The sequence below is a fragment of the Dermacentor andersoni genome, chromosome 7 (genome assembly GCF_023375885.2).
Source record: "Dermacentor andersoni chromosome 7, qqDerAnde1_hic_scaffold, whole genome shotgun sequence".
NCBI lineage: Eukaryota > Metazoa > Arthropoda > Arachnida > Ixodida > Ixodidae > Dermacentor > Dermacentor andersoni.
This window is the reverse complement of record NC_092820.1, coordinates 94,910,813-94,932,145: the sequence shown is the minus strand read 5'-3', so window position 1 is coordinate 94,932,145 and position 21,333 is coordinate 94,910,813. Positions and strand designations below refer to the sequence as shown.

Genomic DNA, 21,333 nt, shown 5'->3' with positions numbered 1-21,333 from the left:
ATCTACGCCGATGACATCACGCTGCGGGTTCCGGGTTCGATGACATCACGCTGTGGGTTTGAGAGCACGCTGCAAGAAGCCGTCGACGTGATCGAAGGCCAGCTGAACGGTTCCGGTTTGATCTGCTCACCGAGCAAGTCAGAACTGCTGGTGTTACCACCGAAGTACGTCAGACGTAACAAGAGCGAAGCGAGGGATTACGAGGCCATCAAGATCGTGACGAGGAACGGCCAAGTGATCCCGGAGGTCGACAAAATCCGGGTGCTCGGGATGATTATAGACAAGCGACGGGCCAACGGCGAGACCATTTCCCGCCTTACAGCCAAGATTACCAACGCAATATGTCTCATCAGACGGGTCGCCAACCGCAAGGCCGGGATGAAGGAGGAAAGCTTGATTGGGCTTGTGCACTCCTTCGTAATCAGCCACGTCACCTACGTTGCAGCCTTCCACAACTGGATGCAATTTGAAAAGAATAAGATCAACGCCCTGATACGCCGAGCTTACAAGGCGGCGCTCGGACTATTGGAGTGTGCGAACACCAACAAGCTCCTGAGCCTGGGGGTACACAATACCCTCGAGGAAATTGCGGAAGCGAAACGGACCGCCCAGCTGGAGCGGCTCTCTATGACCGAAGCCGGCAGGCGCATACTTCAATACTTGGGCTTCACGCCCGGAGCGAAAACGGCGGGTAGCGACGTTTCTGTCCCGGACGGGACCCGGTGCCGGATTCGGGTAGACCTCATACCAAGAAACATGAACCCGGAGTTTAACAAGGAGAGAAGAGCGGCGAGGGCCAAGGCCCTCATCGACTTTCACGCCAAAGACGAGCACGCAAGGTTCGTGGATGCGGCAGAATACCAGGGAGACTGCGCGGCGTTCGTAGCTACCGTCATCGTGGCGTCGTCCGGCGCGACGAGGGCAGCGGCGAGCTTACGGGTCCCCGAGGCGTGTCAGGCGAAGGAGGTGGCCATTGCCCTGGCCATTGCCAACCCCGCGTGCCAGACTGTGTTGTGCGATTCGCGAAGTGCAGTGCAATTATGCAAAGGGCAAAGTGTGTGTTGAGGCTGTGCGCGTTCTGTGCTCGGCTGACCTGCAAAGAGAGAATCGGTATGTTAGAATCAAGTGGTTCCCGGCGCACGCGGGCAACGATGCGTCGGAGAAGCACGATAACCACAACGAGACGGCACACGCAGTGGCGCGAGGGCTAACCAACCGCGCCGCTGCAACCGACCGTCCAACGTAGTGTTGTGCCAAGGACCGCATGACGACGTTCAACGAACTTACACAGTTCCACCGCGTGGCTCGAAGGACTTTCCCACCCCCGCACTCGAGGCTGAGCCGAGCGGAGGCGGTGCTATTCAGAGAATTGCAAACTGGTTCCTTACCCACCCCAGTGTTAATGACTCATTTATAGCCGAAATTATATGTGAGTGATGTGTGCCGCGTGTGCCAGCGGGAGAGGGCCACCCTGACGCACATCCTATGGTATTGCACCAAGTTCCCCGATGAAGCTTCGACAAGTACAAGGATTCCGCCGCGACTCGCGGCTGCGGCGGAATGCTACGACCACTAAAGCCAAAATCTGGGCCGTCCAGCAAGTCTCGGAGGCTCTTGATAGACAAAGGCCGAGCGAAACCGACGGAACGTTGGCCCTCAGGGCGACCGACCGCGGGAGTAACACGTGCTGGAGTTGAGTAGAGACCACCCGGTGAGAAGACGTTAGGGCCCGCGTCACGGCGCCATTTAGTCATGGTGTCGTTCTGCAGGCGACTAGATGAAGTTGTTTTTTTCTCTCTCTCTCTCTTCTATATGAACACTCGTTTGATCGCATGCCTATGTCACGCGAAGAAATGCATGGCACTGGAGATGCTTAGCGCAGTCATTAGATCAGGGCTGGGGTAGCTTGTGTGATTTCTTTTCATTCTTTGTTTGCGTCGTACACTGCCAATGTCATATAAAAAGCGCTAATTCTAATGCACTTCCGCGAAAGCTCGGATGTTATAGCGCCAGTTTGTTGATAATATGTGTTTGCATTGATGTACGAACAACTTGCGCTGCATTTCTCAACATTCCGAAGGACTTTCCTTGAATTCTGGATGCCCCACGAAACCTCACAAAATGGGGGAAAAAGCTTTACTTGTCTAATACTTTATTGTTGTGACCTCAACGCACGGCTCATACCCACGAGGGGGATTGGTCACACTGGAGGTCATAAAGAGTGCACGCAACAAAGAACAAAAGGTAAAAACAAAAGAATCATTCAGAAAGACGACAGTTTAAGCTTAGAAAACATTGATAATACTTCGCACGCAAAAAGAAACAATAGAAAGAAAAAGCACACAATCGTTTTCACCCCTAGCAGCGTAAACTTCTGGTAGCTTCACTGAACTTATGCAGAGCAGCTATAATAGGCCTGCTGCTGACATTCGTCAAAGGACATTAGGTGTGATGTTGATAAAGTCAAGCCTACATTATTAATCTCGAGCACGAGGAACATTCTTCGGACGGCGGATAAGCGGCGGCAAGGAAGAAAAAAAGGAGACATTGTTGCTCGCTTTGTCGTCCTTTATCATCTTCGTCGTCCTCCAGCTGCTGCCCATGACGATTGAAAAGATTGAGCATCAACATCGACGTTGCGTATGCTCGCACGCATGCATGCTCACGAGGTAATTGCATGAGCTCACGCGTCCGACAGCCTAGCGCAGGATGCCCGGTCCCCGTCGCAGGTCACCCACGAGCAAGTCGAACCACGCACCACCGGCCCGGTCGATGTTACCGATTACCCACGAGGTTCTGCAGGAGGCGGACCCCGTCGGCACGGTTCCCGTCGGCACGGTTCCCGCCAGCACGGTTTCCGCCACCGCTCCCACCGCCGTGCTATCGTCGGCGCTAGACCACATACTCATCTTCGGCCACGGCCGCTTCCAGATGCACGTCCTACTCTGCACCATGCTGGCCTTCTTCACAGCCATCATCCATGTCAGGGCGCCTGCCATCCTGGCACGCCCCGTGGACCACTGGTGTAGGCCTCCGGCCGACTACACCTACATGGCCACCGACGTGTGGAAGAACGTGAGCGTGCCTCTGGAGGCCGACGGCAAGACGCGAAGTCCGTGCCTTCGGTACGAGCCACCGTTCCCCCTCTCGGAGGACACCGGAAACCGGACCACGGTGCCGTGCGACGCCGGCTGGGACTACGACATAGATGCCGAGGCGGGAACTGTCTCCATCGTGGTCCAATGGAACCTAGTGTGCGGCCGCCAGTGGATTCTACGCGTGCTGTCCGCAGTCTACTCGCTGGGAGGCGCCATGGGAGCTCCTCTGGCCGGCGTTGCCGCCGACACCATCGGTCGCCGTCCCGTGCTCTGCATATGGCTCTTGCTGCTCGTGTTCGCCGGAGTCTCGCTGGCCTTCGCCAGAACCATACTGGTGTTCGCCGTCCTCCGCGCCCTCTTGTCCGCCGCCGTCACAGGCGTCCTCGTCACGTCGCTCGTGGTCCTCTTCGAGGTCACCGACACGCAGCACCGGGCTCTGTTCTGCAGCCTTGCCATGGTCGTGGGCCAGTTCACGGCCACGCTGTACAGCGAGATCGTCTACAACCTCGAGCCCAGTTGGCACGTCTGCCAGATGGCGTTCATGGTACCCACGAGCACCCTGGTCCTGGCCGTGTACTTGATGGACGAGTCCCCTTGCTGGCTTCTGGCCGTGTCGAACATGAGGCGCGCCGCGGAGGTTCTGTCCTGGGCGGCACGCGTCAACAGGGCGGACCCAGACGTCTTCAAGCAGCGCCTGTCCGAACTGAAGTCCGACATCAAGAAGCAGCAGGACCAGCAGACGCTTCAGGCAACTACCTCCGCGAGTGATTTGCCTCCAGACCAAGGTATTCGTTGTTGACAAGCTGTAGTCATTAATGTTGGGTGGCGCTGTTCGCGGTTTCGGTGTAAACAAAAAAAAAGGCCCCTTTCAGTGAATCGGGCAATTACGTCGAATGGCACTAGCACGAGTTTAATTGGAAGCAAGATTCCTGGAAACTTGCTGGAAGATGATGCCGATGACAAGCCAATAGATATGGCTTCGTTTACACGTACTCAACAAACTGGTTGTCGGTAGTCGGGCTGACCCATCGCCACCCCGACCGCGTTGACACGCGTCTTGGAAGTAGGTTGCGCGAGTCAACCAGCGCATAGGAGGCAGGTTGACCGTACTCGATTGTCGTTCAGTCCTACTCGCTAGTGTGTACATGAGCCCGACGACCGGATTTTGGCCCCACAGGTCAAGTCGACCCGACTTCGTCGGGCTCATGTAAACGTACATCTTCTGCTGGTAACTTGAAAACGGTACGAAATGACGAAAAGAGTCACCAAGTTACGAAAGTTGTACCAATAAGCTCAATTTTCCACACTTCTGTATATCTTCTGTCGGCTAACCAAAGGATTACTGAGGGGGAGGGTGATATGTTGTATTACGTAATCTTCGGAAAATCTTCCTGCCATGAATTTTGTTCAGTGTCGCGCACGACGAACACAAAGCGTAGATTTAAGACATTTGTCCGACTGTACTCCCATTCACTGAAGCTACACCCAATAAATCGCTTATCCAGGCAATGCTTGGCAACATCCGAGTGTGCAAGGGGAAAGGTTTTGGGCGAGTTCGTATTCTATTACATTTTTTTACCACTATACCAACTTAAATTACGTATGTTTGGAATTTGCATTTATCTTAAGCACCGCGTTTTTCATTGAAGTTGTCACGTGTCTTTTACGAGAATTGGCATAAGTTTATTTATTTATCTATTTAAATAGCTAAACGTTCACCTTTATCGGGGTTTTAAAGGAGGGGTGGTCAAATGAAAATAAAACTTGAAGGTGAAAGTTCAAAACTGAATTGAATTATGGGGTTTTACGTGCCAAAACCACTTTCTGATTATGCACGCCGTAGTGGAGGACTCCGGAAATTTCGACTACCTGGAGTTCTTTAACGTGCACCTGAATCTAAGTACACGGGTGTTTTCGCATTTCGGCCCCATCGAAATGCGGCCGCCGTGGCCGGGATGCGATCCCGCGACCTCGTGCTCAGCAGCCCAACACCATAGCCACTGAGCAACCACGGCGGGTAAAGCTCAAAACTAAGTTTGCACAAAGAAACACGTATTTGAATCCTGGAAAAAGGTTTAGGTCATCTAAAGTGGCAAAATATCTTTTTCTTATACGTAATTATATTACATTGTTCAGTTTTTGCAATATTTCTAGTAATAAATTATTGGCACAACAACATACGAATTTGGTAAGCTACAGATGTCCCAGTAGATGCAGTATGTTGTGTTATTTTGTCATTTATTATTGGTTAATTAAAGTCGTAAAGGGCGTTTCTTTTGGAAATATTTTTAATAATGACGGCCTAACTTAGAAAAATATGCCCTTTCAGAACGATAGACTTTAATGCTTCTTTTGAATGCGGCAAATGTTGTTAAATTAGGTGCACAAGACCCCAAGCCAGAACAGTTATCTGTCCCTATGTATTTATATAGTAGTATAACTGTAAAATAATTTCCACCCTTAAAAGTAAGGGTGCACATCGGTCTATCACACCCTTGCACCCTTTTTGCGTGTAAGAGTACGAGTTATGAACCGATTTACATCCTTATTCCCTTTTTAATGGCGTAAATGCAGGGCAGACCGGTGCATCACAAAAACTAATTTTCATGAGGTAACTGTACTGTGATGTGTTAAAATATTTAACTTCCAAGTAGAAGTTGCAACTGAACACGTCATGCTTATCGGGAGACCATAGTTGACCCCTAACTGAATCTTTAAAATGTTCTTATTTGTAATACGTGATAGATGCATTGTTGGTTAACTGGGACCTGTCTCCCTAAAAGCTGCTCAAGTAAGATAATTTTGAAGGGAAAAGATGTGTTCTGCTTCCATTTTGCACGGTTGGGCGAGTGGACGGGTATATTTCCGAAGGGAAAGGACAGCGCACGAGCGTTCGTTCGGAGGAGGAGAGAGCGCTCACTGATTGGCCCGCACTGGCATTCCGTCACGGCCGACGTCACTCTCGAAGAAACGGCGCGTCGTCAACCACAAATAAGTTTGGTGAACGCCCGTCGAGAGCTGGTCCGGCAATTCTCTTAAACAATCATATTGGATGGCTTCTGTGTGAATTTCTTTTTTTTTTAATGCGGAGGGACGAAAGACATGCAGTCGAACCACGCTCTCTGATCATACGACGGCTTGCGCATTATCATTCTGAATTTGTCCTCGACGGTTGTCCTTCGAGCTTCCAAGCTCACGTAAGCTTGCCCCCCTTCACCGCGGCCCCGAAGGTTTCATTTACGCGATTGGGATGCGCTTATACAGCACGAGCGCTAGAAGTTCGGGAGCTAAACTACGTATCTGCTTACACGTCATTGGCCCTCGCTCCCCCAGTTCCCGGCATGGCTGCCGCACGCAGTGGCGAGCTCTCGCGCTTCTGTCTCACTCGCAGAGGTGCACCCCATCGACCTGCTGGTCAACCGGCGCCTGCGCAAGCGGTCGGCCGTCATGTTCGGCTGCTGGTTCCTCGCCTTCGCCGTCTTCTTCAGCGTCCCCGCGAGCGACTCGATGCACGCCGACGGCGCGGTCCGCGCCGTCGTCGCGCTCCTCAAGATGACCTGCATCCTCGTGGACGTGCCCATCATCATGCGCGCCGGCAGGCGCCGGTCGCTGGCCTTCGGCATGGTCGCCCTGTCCGCGCTGTCCCTGGCCATGGCGGCCATCCACCTGCTGCGCGCCCCGCACCAGCTGCTCGTCGGCGTCGTCATCTGCTCGGTGCTGGTGTTCGACCTCTGCGCCGTCGCCATGTTCCTCATCTCGGCCGAGCTCTACCCGACCGTGGTGCGAGCCTCCGGGCTCGCGTTCGGCTACGCGTGCGGGCGCCTCGGCGTGCTGGCCTCGTCCTACCTCGCCGACCTCCGACCAGCCGAGCTGAGGGGCGTCGCGTACGGCTTTGCGGCGGCGCTGCTGCTCCACTTCGGCATGATGGCGCTGGGGCTGCCGGAGACGACGCAGTCGCAGCCGGCGAACACGATGCGCGACATGGCGGCCCACCGCTGGGCGCTGCGCTCGCCTCTCAGGGTGGCGCGCGCAGCCGCTTCCCAGGGAGGCGCCAAGCGCAAACGGTCGCGGAGCTCGAACCGCGAGCGAAGCCGAGCTCCCGACAAGTCGACCAGCTCGCGCGACAAATCGACTCGCTGACGTCGCCGGTGGGGGGCCGAAGCGTCCTTTATTTCATTTTCTTGGCCTCTGCGACGGGTTCACTATTTCTTTACGTTTGTACATGTGGAAAGTTCTTGCATTCGTCGATATTTTTTTCTTGATCTTCCTTAACGCTGCTTATCATATATTGCGCAATGAATGTCCGAATGCAAGTAGAAGTCTGTATAAATATCGGTCGTGTCTAGGTATCGCGTCATTTTGCTTTTCTATCGCAACTGCTTTAACGTTTGCTATTATCATTTAGTTCCATTCGCTTCCTTAACGCTGCTTATCATATATTGCGCAATGAATGTCCGAATGCAAGTAGAAGTCTGTATAAATATCGGTCGTGTCTAGGTATCGCGTCATTTTGCTTTTCTATCGCAACTGCTTTAACGTTTGCTATTATCATTTAGTTCCATTCGCTTCCTACTTGAGAGCGCAGGAACAAACTCGAACAAAGAGGGCTCCTCTCGACTGCTTTGGATTTTTTTATTGTTTGCGGTGCTACGTGTACTGAAAGAGTGCTGCGTGTACTGAAAGAACTCGCGACAATGCTCTTCACCCATTTCGTCCCGTTTGGGGAGATCTCTCAATTTCGCATCGAGCAATTGTTTCATCGTTACTATATGGCAGTGCCGACAACCAGCAACGAACACATCGAGGTGCTCATGCAATCACGTGAATGCAAGCACTTGCAATCGTTTTCAGTTGCCGGTATGGAAACGATGATCATGATGATGAAGCCTCAAGTAATGGCACAAACCCATTATGAGGGATAGGCCACGAATTAGGATGGATATTGCCCGGTTTGGAGACTCTTAGCGCTGCCTCCTATTTTTCCTTTCCTTTTTCTTTTTTTTTTTCTGTGCTCATGACTGGATGATGACGGCCTTGTAACGGACTGGACATAGATTGGTCGGTGTAGCGTGATGTTGCCGATTTGCTGGTACTTTGATGCTAAAAATATAAAAGGCAAATCTAATGCATGTCATTACTCCGGAAGAGTGGTGCAAGTTCCACGTGTTCATTGAAATCTCGTGTTTACTGTATATCCAGCAGGCCGGTTTGCGTCAACATGTGGGCACAGGGTTGTGGTTGTAGTTTTAAAGTTCATGCAGCTTACCTTAAAACCGGAGGAACGCAGGTAAAACGTACGCTTTTTGGTGGCACGTTGGCTACTGGTGACGCTTCGGCGCATGCGTTCCTATTTATGGCAATGGACCGTTGGCCTCCCTTACTGTCTGCTCCAATCTCCTACGCGCTCGGGTACTGCTGAGGCATCGCAGTGGAGTGCTCTCATTCCGCATTTCTCGCAACTGCTTGTCGCAAACACTCGGGCGACGCGCGGTCGGCTTAATCGAGAAACTGCAAATGCGCACTGTTCCATTCCAAGGGTTCGGCAGTGCTGCTGGCATGATCGAGTGTTGCGCGCAAGCGCAGCGGCGGCGTTTTCGCTAAGCAGTTGCGGGAAAACTTTTTGCAGCGACGCTGTACGTACCCGGCTACCTTCCGGCGGTGGTCGATGTCCATCCGTCTACGCGTCCGAACGATCTGTAGCTCTCAATCTAATGTAAGCATATTGGGAAAAAAATCGTGCTGAAATTGGCCGCTAAGACGACTCTATCATTAAGCCGAGTTTCATTTACTTGTCCTAATTGTGAATTGTCGTAAACGTTACAGAATTCCCGTCTACTGTGAATACATGGCCGTCTACGCAGTACGGTACGCGAAGACGACTCATTACGCCCAGTTTTATCGTAATTACGTAGTTCACAGTGAAGTTGTAAATATTGTGGAATTCCCGTGTGTCCCTGCGTGGGAGAAGCCCACTGCACGCTAATAATAATAATAATAATAATAATAAGAAGAAGAAGAAGAAGAATAGATGCGTCGACTGAAGTAAAATAAACACAGCTTCGCTGCTCGTCCACCTTCACAGTGTGGAAGCTTCGCTGATGATTTTTTTTTTTTAGATGTCTGAGCGGAGCGGAACGTGAACGCTCGGGCATCGTTCAGCATGCCATGTAAAATAAAAAAAAATTAATCCTGGGCTGAATTCGAGGCAAGCAGTAGTGGGCAGCTCCGGATCGATACTGCCGCCACCTGGGTTTCTTTTGAAGTACACCCGCTGCACTGTACGCGAGTATTTTTTTGCAATGCCCCATCGGAATGTGGTCGCCATGGCCGGCATAGAACCCCCGACTATGGACGAGCTCAGCAGCGAAACGCCATAGCACCATGGCATGTGCTGAATCGTTCTCATGTTCGCGTGCGGGTTGCTTCTGACGCTGTTAGATACGGCACCGTTTCCTGAGCCTACTTCGAGTTCCCCAGACCACATCAAATCGTACCACAGCTAATTAAGGAGCGCAGAAGCACGGATACCACATTCCTGAGGCACGGCACGTGCAAACAAGTTGGCGGACCCCACTTCTTGTGCAGCCGGTGGAGCTATTCACTGCTTGACTCTTCCCGAAAATGTCGCGAGAGCCTGGCACTGTGGCGGGTAAAGTGGGTCCCGAAGCAAGACGGCTGTAATGCGCCGTGAAAACCTGGCGGCGTCGCCCCCATCCATCTTTTGTGACGGCGCATTGCAAGTCAGCAAGGCAAGACCGCAGGGAGAAGAAAGCCCTCGGACAAACACACGAGCAGCGACTCTCTTCGCCGGGTGTGACTCCATCGCACGGGCGCCTACCATTGGCCGAAAATGAAGTCACCCGAGTGGGCTCGCCGATTGGCCGAAAATGGCGTCACCTGAGCGGGCTCTCCCATTGGCCGAACGTGACGTGTCTTCGAGACACCGAAGGGCTTAAAAGACGCAGACCGGGATCAGCAGGAGAGCATTCCTAGAGCATTCCTTGATTCATCTCTTTCGAACTTCTTGCCACGGGCCGCAGCGTCCGAGTTGCTGCGGGCCCGTGATGACTTTAAGACGGTTAATTGACTCTCACTGTAAATAATGTAAATAAACCTCCCAAGTTTTTCATCCCAAAGTCCTTCTCAACTCTTACAACGCTTAATGGTGCCGTTATTACGCTCTACCTATTTAACTTTCCAAGCAACGGTAGCTTTCTAGCCGGGCAATAAGTCTCCGTACGCGCGCACAATCGTTGCGAATTGCTGGGCAACGCAATATTTCGTTCGAAATCTCTTCTCAAAGTCGTGAAGCCGTTTTGAAGCGAGAAAGACGAAGCTTATCCAAATTCGACTACGGCCCGTCGTTCCCACCGCCGGCTGATTGACAATACTTTTCAACTTCCGTATATGCACTATCGTGCCAGAGTTGGCTACGAGATTGCTACAGGGACAATGGTTGACACGCAGTGGTGACGAAGGCTGTCGCGTGCGGTAGTGAGGTCAGTATCCAATGTCAAACAGTCGACAGCCAGCAATCAAGCCAGCGAAGTGCACTGCCAGACGCCGGCGTCGGTAGAGCTGGTATACAGCATGCATGCATCGACTATAACGGAGAATATTCGTTCTATGCGTTCTAGTCTGCTCCGAATTTCGACATCTGCGCCACCGCACTGCACTCGTACGTGATCAGATACAAAGCAAAGAATGGAACCCGTTGTGTATTTGTTAGTTAGAAATTGTTGAGTCCGTTTCTCTTGCCGGACGCCGAAAAGACTACTGAAGGTTAGTCATATACAGTCTTTGCTGTACGAAATTGAGGTGGGTTGAGCGTACGCGGGTGCGTCACAGTGTGCACGAAATGGCAAGTTTGTAAGAGGCAGGATGTTTGCAAGCGTTATTTTTATAAATCAGTTATGACGGCGGCTGTCTCCCCGTGAATTTTATCGTGTATTCTTGCAAGTAGAGTACATAGATCTAGCCATGAAAGTGTTAATCAATGTCACAGTCGGCTGCGGCGGCGGATGTGAAACATTCTTTCAACCACAGGCGTCACGTAGTACGGGATAATATAAGCAGGTGACTGGCCTATAAATTCTCGCATACATCGAGGCTGCTCCAGTCGCTAGGATAACAGCGGAAACCGAGGAGCTCGATCGAACTCAACGCTTATCCTTTAAAAGAGAGAGAGAAACGAATAGGGAAAGGTAGGGACTTTAACCAAGGACGTGTCCTGTTGTGGTTATCTTTAATTATCTAACCTAACTTCTTGTACTGCCTGGCCGATCGTGAGTGAGTTGCGTGCCCCTTCGAACGTGTAGCTGCATCACATTCTGCGCATCATTATTTTGCCTGTTTAAGGTTGTACATGTGATGTTGCATGTGATGAGCAAGGTTGCCCGTGACACGTGCCCGCGCCGCTGACGAGACGTCGCAATCATCACAATCTAAGCATGCTATCGCATAATAAGAGTTGGCGGTGCTAAGTTATAGGCCTAGTTTTCGCAGGAATCTCTATGCTGCGTGCTTAGTTAAAGCTCTCTAATCATGCCCATAAAGGCTTATGCAACATCGCGGCTACGTTTCAACACGCCCGGCGTGAGCGCGCGCTCCCCCGTGTCCGGCCACCGGAATGTGGCTTCGATATTGTGCAATCATAGTGACCCCGTGTGAATAATATTCACCTTCTTCACCGCTCTGCAGCTTTCAATGGGTGTTCCGCCACAACGCGCTTCTACCACGCGACCTGGGACCATCATAACAACGTCACTGCTGCGCTATATAATCACACGCTCTTGGCTTCGCGCCAGTTTCGGCCAAGAGTTCTGCCTCCTTACCAGCAGCGAAGACCTTCGAGTGTCCCGTTATATAGATGTTACTGCATGAAGTAACATGAAGTGTACGCGCCCTCAACAAGGCAAAAAGAAAGATGCGCGGAGTGTGGTGGTTGTGCAGATACACGCGTGAAGGGACACGCAATGCGCTCACAATCGGCCAGGGGGTGCAGTTAGGTTAGAATAATAAAATGCGAGGACACCTAAGCACTTCTTACGAGTTGTGAATGCGAAAGCATTAATCGAACGCCGCTGAGCGTTCCTTCGAGTTTCGCGCTGCAAGTAATGTTTTCGAGATTCACTGCCGGGTATGTTACCGAGTTTTTCAGTTAAATTGGAGCGAGTTATTTTTGTTTGTAGAATTTCCACCTAAGCATGTTGGCTGTAGAGGGGAATAATTTGGACGATATTGCCCATAAATCAAAGACGCCGCATGCCACTGACGTGCTGCGCAACGAGAGCCCAAGGAAGCAGCAGCAGCCACCAAGGCCGCCAGGCGCGCTCAACAGCCAAGCCCAGTGGGGGTGAGGGGGGAGACGGAGAGACAGAGACGAGCCGCGCCTCGGCTCCCGAGAGCGAGACGGCGGCACCCGCAAGGGCGCGTCATGCGGCTGCCTCGCCGACGACAACCCGTCTCGCCCCACGGCGTCGCGTCGCCTTATCTGCTTCGTGGAGGCACGCTGGTGACGTGGCGTCGCGGAGGTGCCCTCTCCCCTCGCACCACACCTGGCGCTCTATGGCGGCCGCACGTGTTCCGATTCGCCCGCTTTGATCCATCAACGCGCGCTCGTGACGTGGAGTCGCAGTAATGGCAATTTAAGTGCCGTTTCCCTCTTACAGACGCCAGCTTCATCGCTCAATGGGTCATCTGACGCTTTCGCATCAATAAGTAGAAACGATGAGTTCGATAGAGCGCTCGGTTTCTGTTATACTCCAAGAAAATTGCGTGGCAAAGATCTGGATTATGCAGATTCGCGATGCATACGACAGTTTATTGGCCAAAAAAAATTAAAAAAATTAATTTATGGGGTTTTACGTGCCAGAACTACGATCTCATTATGAGGCACGCCGTAATGGGGGACTCCGGACTAATTTTGACCACCTGGGGTTTTCTATGGTGCACATAAATCTACGTACACGGGTGTTTATGCATGCCGCCCTCATCGAAATGTGGCCGTCGTGGGCGGGATTTGATCCCGCGACCTCGTGCTTAGCAGCGCAAACTTTATTCGCCGGTTACCTGCTTATATGCTCGCGTACTACGCGACGCCTGTGGTTTGAACAATGTTCGACATCCGCCGCCGTAGCCATCAGGGCAACTTCGGAGATTTTTCGATGTCGACAAATGTCGACGAAATTCGCGGGGTACGTTCCTCTGAACACTTCCGTAGTGTCCTCAAAAAAGTAGATTTGAGAGTCGCATAAATTTTTTACAAATTAATTTAAATAATTGCCGCGAACGCCTTACATTACCTCCTACTCAGTTACAGGCCACATTGTGTATGACGTCAGGAGTGTCCCATGCAGAGAATGCTGGGATCACGCAGACAACAGCGACGACAGCGTCGAGGAGTCTAAGATCGTGAGCTAGTGCGTGGCGTTACAAGGTGCTGTCGCGAGAAGTTGCGTTCCATGTAGATCGGCAAGAGATGGGGGAGGCAAGTGGTGTTGGGTAGTTGACTGCACGAGCTTCAGCCCTCGCCATCCGCACACACAATACGAGCCGACGCCGATCGTGTTCAGCGAGGTTAGGTCAATATGTCACAGTTGCGTAGTTCATGCGTCTACAGCTGGCGGACCTGAGCGAGTGACCTGTCAAAACCAGTCAAAACTTCAGAAAACGTGGTCTGTGGTGCCCAACCCCTTGTACAGGATCGCATTACATACGCTAGTTACTGCCCAAACAAGTTACAAAATATATTGCTTCCGAGTTCTTCCTAATGTCTCTTCACAATATCACTCAAGCTGTAACTTCTAGTACCCTGAAGTTTAATTTGTCGTTTTCAATAGCGACCATACACTTGAGTGTCATCTTTAGGTGCTGAGGGTTGCCTGTGCTCTTTTTAACGCCAGCAGACCGTGAGCTCCGCGGCGCGGCGTTTGTGCTGCCTAAGTTAGGTGGGCGGATGAGATTAAGAAGTTTGCAGGGACAACATGGCCACAATTAGTACATAACCGGGGTAGTTGGAGAAGTATGGGAGAGGCCTTTGCCCTGCAGTGTGCGTAACCAGGCTGATGATGATGATGATGATGATGATGACTTCGAGAGATGGCGTTACGCTGCGTGACCATGCCGGCAGGGCTTTGCGCGCCGCGGTTCGTTGTGAGTAGTCGTCGTAATTACTCCAACCAATCTGCTTTGGCGGTGGCCATTTCATGCTTGCACCTACTCTCGATTACGGGAGATCGAGCATTTTCGACTAGTTCTCTTTAGCGTGAAATAAAAGTGCAAACCCCATCTAAACGCTAGAAAAGATGTTGGCAAGCGTCAGGGCACCCAACAGAAGCTACTATATAACAGTTGTTTCATCGAAACAGTTTCGGTTTCAGCAGCCAGGAGGTAGATTCGTCGCAACGTCGTGATACATGACACGGTCACCTCGATCCTGCGATCGCTCAGGGTGGAACGCGCGAGCGCAGGCAAAAGAAAGGCATGCATAACATTTATTTATCTTTTTATGAGCCTCGTCACATTTAGCCTTACTGCTATACACGACACCAGCAAATTTTGTCTTGTCTAACGACGGAACAATAACGTCGACGACGACAGTTTCGGCATGTCGAGATAAACTTTATTATAAAATTAATATATCTTGTAAATGCTTCACAATCCTTCACTAAGTTTTAACCTTTTGCGTGCAAGAAACATGTGGTAAAGTTTATACACGTTCTAAAAAAGTTGAAAGGCCATTCAAGCTCCCGTTGAAACCGATCAAAGACAATGTCTCCCTGAACGAGTTGGGGGCCGGTGAGAATGGGGTGGGGTCACAGGGCATAGCCAACGCCTCCTAGATAGCACGAGACCTGTGCAGTATGATCCACAACGTCATGCTACCTTGAACGACTGCCGCAGAATCTATATAATGGCGATGCGCCCGAGTAAGCCACGGTGATTATGACGTCACCGCTTTCGTCACTCCACGCTTGACAGTGGAAATTTCGGTCCACTAGTAGCATGACGTCGTAAAGCAGAGTGCACCGGCCTACTTTCTCGGAGGCATTGGCGTGGCAATATGTCGTGTTACCCCGCGCGTGAGAAGGAGCGTCGGACTGTTCCAATTTATTGACTGTACACTATACCTTCGGGATCGGCCCATGAAAAAAAAGACTAGAAATCCAGGTACCCGATACGGAAAAGCGGGGGTAACTCGCTAAGAAAGACGTTGCCTTTCAAATAGGTGTCGGCATTACTTATCTAAGTGCGCAGCAGTGCTCCTAAGATCCGCACTGTATACACTTCGGTCGGAACCAGGCTCCTAGTCCTCCCCCTCCTCACATGTAACGGTTATTCGACGTGCCAAGCACCACGCGTGTGTATATCGTTTCTAGCGTAAGACGCCGACAACTGTGCAGGTCAAACGGCCACCTAAGCACTCCACGTAGAGGGTCACGTCTCTTCCTCGCTTGGCGGAGTCCGTGGAGATGCCACAACACCGGGCTCGGGTTCGCCATCGTGCAGGGACGCAGACAAGTCGCTCGCGCTCTCGGTTCGGCTGAGCGCCGAGCGGAGGCTGCACGAGGCGCTGCGTGACCGCCTCACGACTCCGGCCGTCGCTTCTGGAGGCGGAGTCCGGACGGCCGGACACCGGTGCACCACGCCCGGGCGGAAGCGGGATCCGGTCTCCGACCCCTGCGTCGCCGAAAGGACGCGCCGCTCCGGTTGGCGATCGCGAGGTTGTTGCGCCTTCTCCCGGATCCACTCGTAGCTCAGTCCCAGCTCCTTCAGCTTGCGCTCGTACTGCTGTTCCAGCCTTCGACGGGCCGCCGCCTGAGGTGGTGGGTTTGAAAGAAGATACGCAGTCAGTATACATATGTAGCTGTCTGTAGGCTTTCATCTTCTTTTAGAGCAGAGAACACACTACATGATTGAGCCTTACGGTGCAACCCGGGGTTCACTTAAGGTTTTGTCGAAGACTGTTCGGCTGCAAATTTGCCGGCGTGCCACGCTACGAAGTGATAGCCGGACAACGTATCGCACATTGTGTGAGAACTGCAAGTACAGGCAGCTTCTGCATAATCAAGGACTAACATGCAGTCAAGAGGTAATTCGAAGTAATTATTATTTTCCAGTGACGATCACGGTGATATCATTGAGTCACAATACTATATACGTACCACAGCTTGCCGTTCCAGCAGCAGGGGCATGGCTCGAACGCGTGTCTCCATGCTCTGTATCTCCCGCTTGTACTCGGCCTCCCGCTCCAGCGCACTCTGCCTGCGTCGGAGATGCGCAGTGACAGATCTCAGCACGGCAAACAACAGCAACGAGAGAGAGAAGACACAAATATATGCATATCCAGGTGTCACTTACTGCGGGAATCGATGTTACGCGAAGCATTTTGCAGGCACCTGGCCATCCAACATCAATTGGGGTTCTTAAGAGAGTTAACAGATGTACAAACGTGCTTGTGTGACGCAAGGAATTGTGTGCGTGAGTGAGTGAGTGAGTGATTGATTGAGTGAGTGAGTGAGTGAGTGAGTGAGTGAGTGAGTGAGTGAGTGAGTGAGTGAGTGAGTGAGTGAGTGAGTGAGTGAGTGAGTGAGTGAGTGAGTGAGTGAGTGAGTGTGTGTGTGTGTGTGTGTGTGTGTGTGTGTGTGTGTGCGTGTGCGTGTGCGTGTGTGTGTGTGTGTGTGTGTGTGTGTGTGTGTGTTTCACTCCGTGTGACGACAGAAGCAAGACGACGGCATGACGACGGTTTCCTTTTTGTGTACCGGAAAAGAAATGTTGCAACCCGTTCCGTTATGACCTGGGCCATTCCCGAAAGCGGTCGAATGTCTCAAATCGTCTTCGTAGCGTGCGTGTTATATAATAGGAACGGACCGAAGAATGTGCGCCGATCTCGAAGGCCGTGCAGTCTGCACTATCCCGCTCGTGACGCACGGGAAAGACGCGAACTGTCGCGAGTACAAGTGCTTTCTCACTCGTGCTATGGGATGTCACGCACGCGTCCGTCCGTCTTCTCAAAAAGTTAGTCGGCGTTGGCACGAGAGAAACATTCGTGCGATCCTGGCCCAACGGTTTAGAGCATCACAGGTTCAATCAAACCATCGGACGCCCGAAGAGAAGCTCGAAGCGAGGCGAGACGGGATCCTATACCGCGCTTAATTACCGCGAAGGGCCTGGGATGAGCCAAAGAATGCTTTGCATATAAAAGATTGAAAGAAGGCGGGTAGATGTTAACCACCGGGAAAAAAGCTTCTATTTGGTTGCCATACCCCCTGAGGGAGAGGAGAACAAAAAAAACATGGGCGGTGAAAGTGCTTAAGCGCGGATTCGCACAGGCCAGTACTCATCAAAAAGCACGAGAGTGTCTACGCTGCATTGTGAGCGAAATATGGAGGCGGGTACGGCGTTGAAGTAGCATCTGCACGGACTGTGGGCGATCATCCAGTTGTATCAGTGCACATGAAGAGCGAGCGTCGATGCTTCGATACCGCAGACGTCGCACGAGGCACTGTCAGCCACTGATGTTAGTGTCGAATAAAAGTAACATTGAGAAGGAACAACAATAACGAGGAGGACGTTGGCGGCATGCGTAAATTTAAGAAGCGTCGCATCAAAAGAGGGTCACAGCGCACTTGCCTTCACGTGAGTGGTGTTCACGAAAGTACGAGTGTGAGAGTGGGTTAACGCTTTCTTGTATTTTGCAATTTCTTGATTTTACTGATCGAATAAGTCCCGATTGCTCGCGCCAAGTTTTGTTGTTCTGTCGTCCCTACTTCGACACATAATCTCGAAGCCGAGCTGGGGTAGCTTTCAAACATTGCTGCGGCGTCCCTTCAAGTGACAGAGCGAGAGACGTTCATCTAAAGCTCGAGAGGCTCGCATTGGGACCCAGTTGGGATGGTGGAGCAGACAGCCCTATTTGGCAGTAACACCTACTCACTATCAAGGATTCGGCAAACATCGGGTAGAAACTAAGGCATCTTAAATTTAAACAGAATTACGAGACAATGTTTGAGTATGCGCAAAGCACAGTCGCAAAAAAAAAAAAAAAAAATTGAACAGTATTTTACATTCACAATACTCGAGATGTCTATAAAAAAAAGGAGAGAGAGGGAAACTATAGAGGAGGGAAAGAGCAAGGAGAAGTGAATACAGAAAAAATACACATGGTTAAAGAAAGACAGTTTCTTAGATCTTTTATATTGCGCAAAACTTCGTCTGTCGAGCAGACCCTGGAGTCCATCTAGGACGCTACAACTCTGTTTCATACGAACCGGTTAACAACGCAACTTTTTATTTCTGTTCACGGTGTATGCTGCAAACCGAGGGAGATTGGGCTAGAGGTGTTTCGCAACACCTGACAAAGACCCATCCGCAGTCGGGCATTCAAGCACATGCCGATGCAGCATGAGATTTACAAAATGGTACTTATAACCTTCACTAAGTGTAAGCCAGACATGTTTTATGTTCTGTGAAACTCTTTTGTAATAAGAATGCCAGACGTTGATCCCCCCTTCTCTCCCCACCCCCCCGCTCTCCCAATCCACAAGAGAAAGAAGGCTCTGCAGGGAGCTCTATTACGCCTTGCATCCCGTGGCAAGGCCTTTAAAGGTTCATGCGTATGTAACTATAGTCTAGATTATATGGTTCGATAAAAAGAAAACGTCATTATCAATGTATTGACCCTTTTTTTCTACAAGGATGCACCGCAGAAACGGATTTGCGTTTTTTTTTAAATTTATGAATGGAGACAACGTTTGGGTCGCTAATTTATGATAACAAATAAGTCACGTTTTTCTTTAATTACTAAATCCTACATATATAGCCTAGCGCTATTTCGTTTCCGCTAGAAATGTGCTAATTTACAGTACTTTTATGTTCTAACTTTTACTTTAGGATGTATTAGTCGCAACGTATACTGCTATACATAAAATTAAACACTGATCATTGTTGTTTTGAATGGCAGCATAGCAGTAATAATTGCTGAAAACTTGAGTATTATGTCGAACTTCAAGTAAGAACCTAAAGGTACGTGAATGAAAGGAATAACCTGGTATATTTAATATTAATATAAGTGCTGAGAGTGAGAAAAAAAAACTGAAATGTACAAGATATGCACCTGGCTCCTAGTTCCCAACTTTTGTAAGCTAGATCACGCAAAGAAACTATTATGAAGATTTGTTGGCCTGAGTGCTAGCCATAGTGATACTAATGCTACGCGGGAAAGGAGTAGCGTCGCAAATGCCAGAATGGTAACTTGCGCTTGTACAAGGAACATTTGTTTTTTGCTCATTGCAGGAGGCACCTGGTTTGTTTTTCACTGCATTCTTTAGGATCGCGAAGCAATGGTTGTCAGGTCAGGGAAGCACGGAGAAGCCACCTCACATTTGATTACTGTGTTCGATCAGTTTTTCTGTGCAAGCAAGGAGGTCCAGTGTGTGTTCAACGGGCGCTGAAGCCTTCGCATGCTTTGTTCAGTTCCTGTACAGTATTGTGGAGTGTTGCGCAATATTGTAAAGTAACGAACAAGAGCACTTGTACAGACCGCGCTCAACACGTGAGTGATTAGACAGTTAGTCAGGCTTCGGGCGATGGTCGGTCTAAAAATCGGCGGGGTGCTATTGTGCGAATGACCCCCGCCCCCCCCCCCCCCCCCCCCGCCCCCTCCCACGACGGGGAGGATTGCCCGTAATAATTTGTACATTCGCTGTTGAAGCGCTAATGGATAAAGAAGAACCCGCGGTGTGGAAAGTAATGTTGCGCTTGATATTGTTCGAACACAATTATCAAAATAGCACGCACTCATGAGCACCTACGATGTTGTTGGAGATATCGTTGAAAAACAGTCTACGGGATGTCGGATCAAAAAAAATTGGACAACCTGAGATGAGTTTATGTGTCTTCACTGCTGACGTAATTTAAAAATTAGGTTGCCGAGTGGACGAAAGCACGAATTTCGCGTATTCTTATCGAAGGAGTGTTACAGGAGCACTTGGGGCTAGATTCGAGAATACCTCCAGTCTAATTTTTTCCAGTCTCCCTAATCTTCAAAAAGCATCATCAAATCTTACAAATGGTTCAAGTGCAGTCGTTATTTCAGACGGTGCACGATATTGCTAGTAGAACAATTCCAACGAAAGTGCTTAGCAATGCGTAGTAAATCTGTCCATCAAATCGATCGATTTCTATATATGGGCGCGGTAACTAAAGAGCTTAACAACAAACGCCAGGTAACGCCTACCCTGTCACCCAACCAGTCAACGCTTACAGTTCTCACCATCAGTATCGGAAAGGTTTAAGCTGTAGGTGCTCCCTATCGTTATTTTCTTTACAATTTGTTCCGTGTTAATATCAAGACATCCAAGTTGGCGGCAGTATATTCAAGTCTCACTCCTCCTCCGAACGGCGCGCTGCAATGTGTAATGTGTAGCAATGTGTAATGTGTAATGTGTGTGCAATGTGCAATGTGTAGCGCAAGCGCACACAGTGCCAAAGGCGCGTAGCGGCGCGTCCTCCACACAGGCCACACACACCTGAGGGCCCTGAGCCTCTCTTTGACCGAGGGTCCGGGCTCCGGGGTCCGCCGCTGCAGCATCTCGAGCCGGTCGCTGAGTTGCGCCCGGTCCAGCTGCCTGCGTCGCTCGGCCCACGCTCTGTCGTGCTGCTGGCGCCGCTCGGACTCACGGCGACGCCTGCGCGGTGCACCGGCGACTTCGAGCACGAGCGAGAAAGGAAGCGCAGAAAAAGGCACAGATCTAATTTTTTTAAAAGAAAGAAGGACGTTCGCACGGTTTGGTTATCGTCGTTCGGTGTTTGCGTGGGAGGCCATTAATCGCGACCGCCGCCGGACGCGTTTTACAATTTGCCTCTCGAGTATAGGCGAGCAGCGTATATGACGTTGCACAAAGCATGCCCGAGGGGGAAAAAGTCGAATGACTTCTGTTGACGCTTCGATAATATTCACAATCCGTCTTTACGTGAATGCGACGTAGGCGCATCGCGTCGTAACTATGTAGCGCGTCGCATTCGTGCAAACTGGGACGATGCGCTATAGAAACGGCCGGTGCCTCTTTCTAGCGCGCTGAAATCGCCTTTCAGCGCATTCTTGGCCACGGTGGCATAGCGCGGCTGCGACGCTGCGCTGCTACAAGCACGACGTCGAGGTTTTGGTTGACGCATCATGACGCTGTTTGATTACGACGTCACGTGTACGATTACGTGTACGTCACGTGTATGA

At 50.8% G+C, this 21,333-nt stretch overlaps 2 protein-coding genes across 2 annotated transcripts; one reads left to right on the top strand and one right to left on the bottom strand.

Moving 5' to 3' along the window:
• The first annotated feature begins 2,709 nt into the window (after positions 1–2,709).
• Positions 2,710–7,238, top strand: LOC126534768 (solute carrier family 22 member 7-like). The gene is made up of 2 exons (XM_050182010.1): positions 2,710–3,883; positions 6,490–7,238. Exons 1-2 carry the CDS (start codon positions 2,710–2,712, stop codon positions 7,236–7,238), a joined length of 1,923 nt encoding a protein of 640 aa, XP_050037967.1.
• A 7,461-nt stretch (positions 7,239–14,699) lies between these two features.
• On the bottom strand, positions 14,700–20,838 carry LOC126534096 (uncharacterized). Its single transcript, XM_050181315.2, has 3 exons — positions 20,630–20,838; positions 16,265–16,364; positions 14,700–15,917 (listed from the first exon to the last, which is right to left on the bottom strand). The coding sequence occupies exons 1-3, from the start codon at positions 20,689–20,691 to the stop codon at positions 15,537–15,539; spliced, it is 543 nt and encodes a 180-aa protein (XP_050037272.2). The 5' UTR covers positions 20,692–20,838; the 3' UTR covers positions 14,700–15,536.
• Between the last annotated feature and the right edge of the window lie 495 nt (positions 20,839–21,333).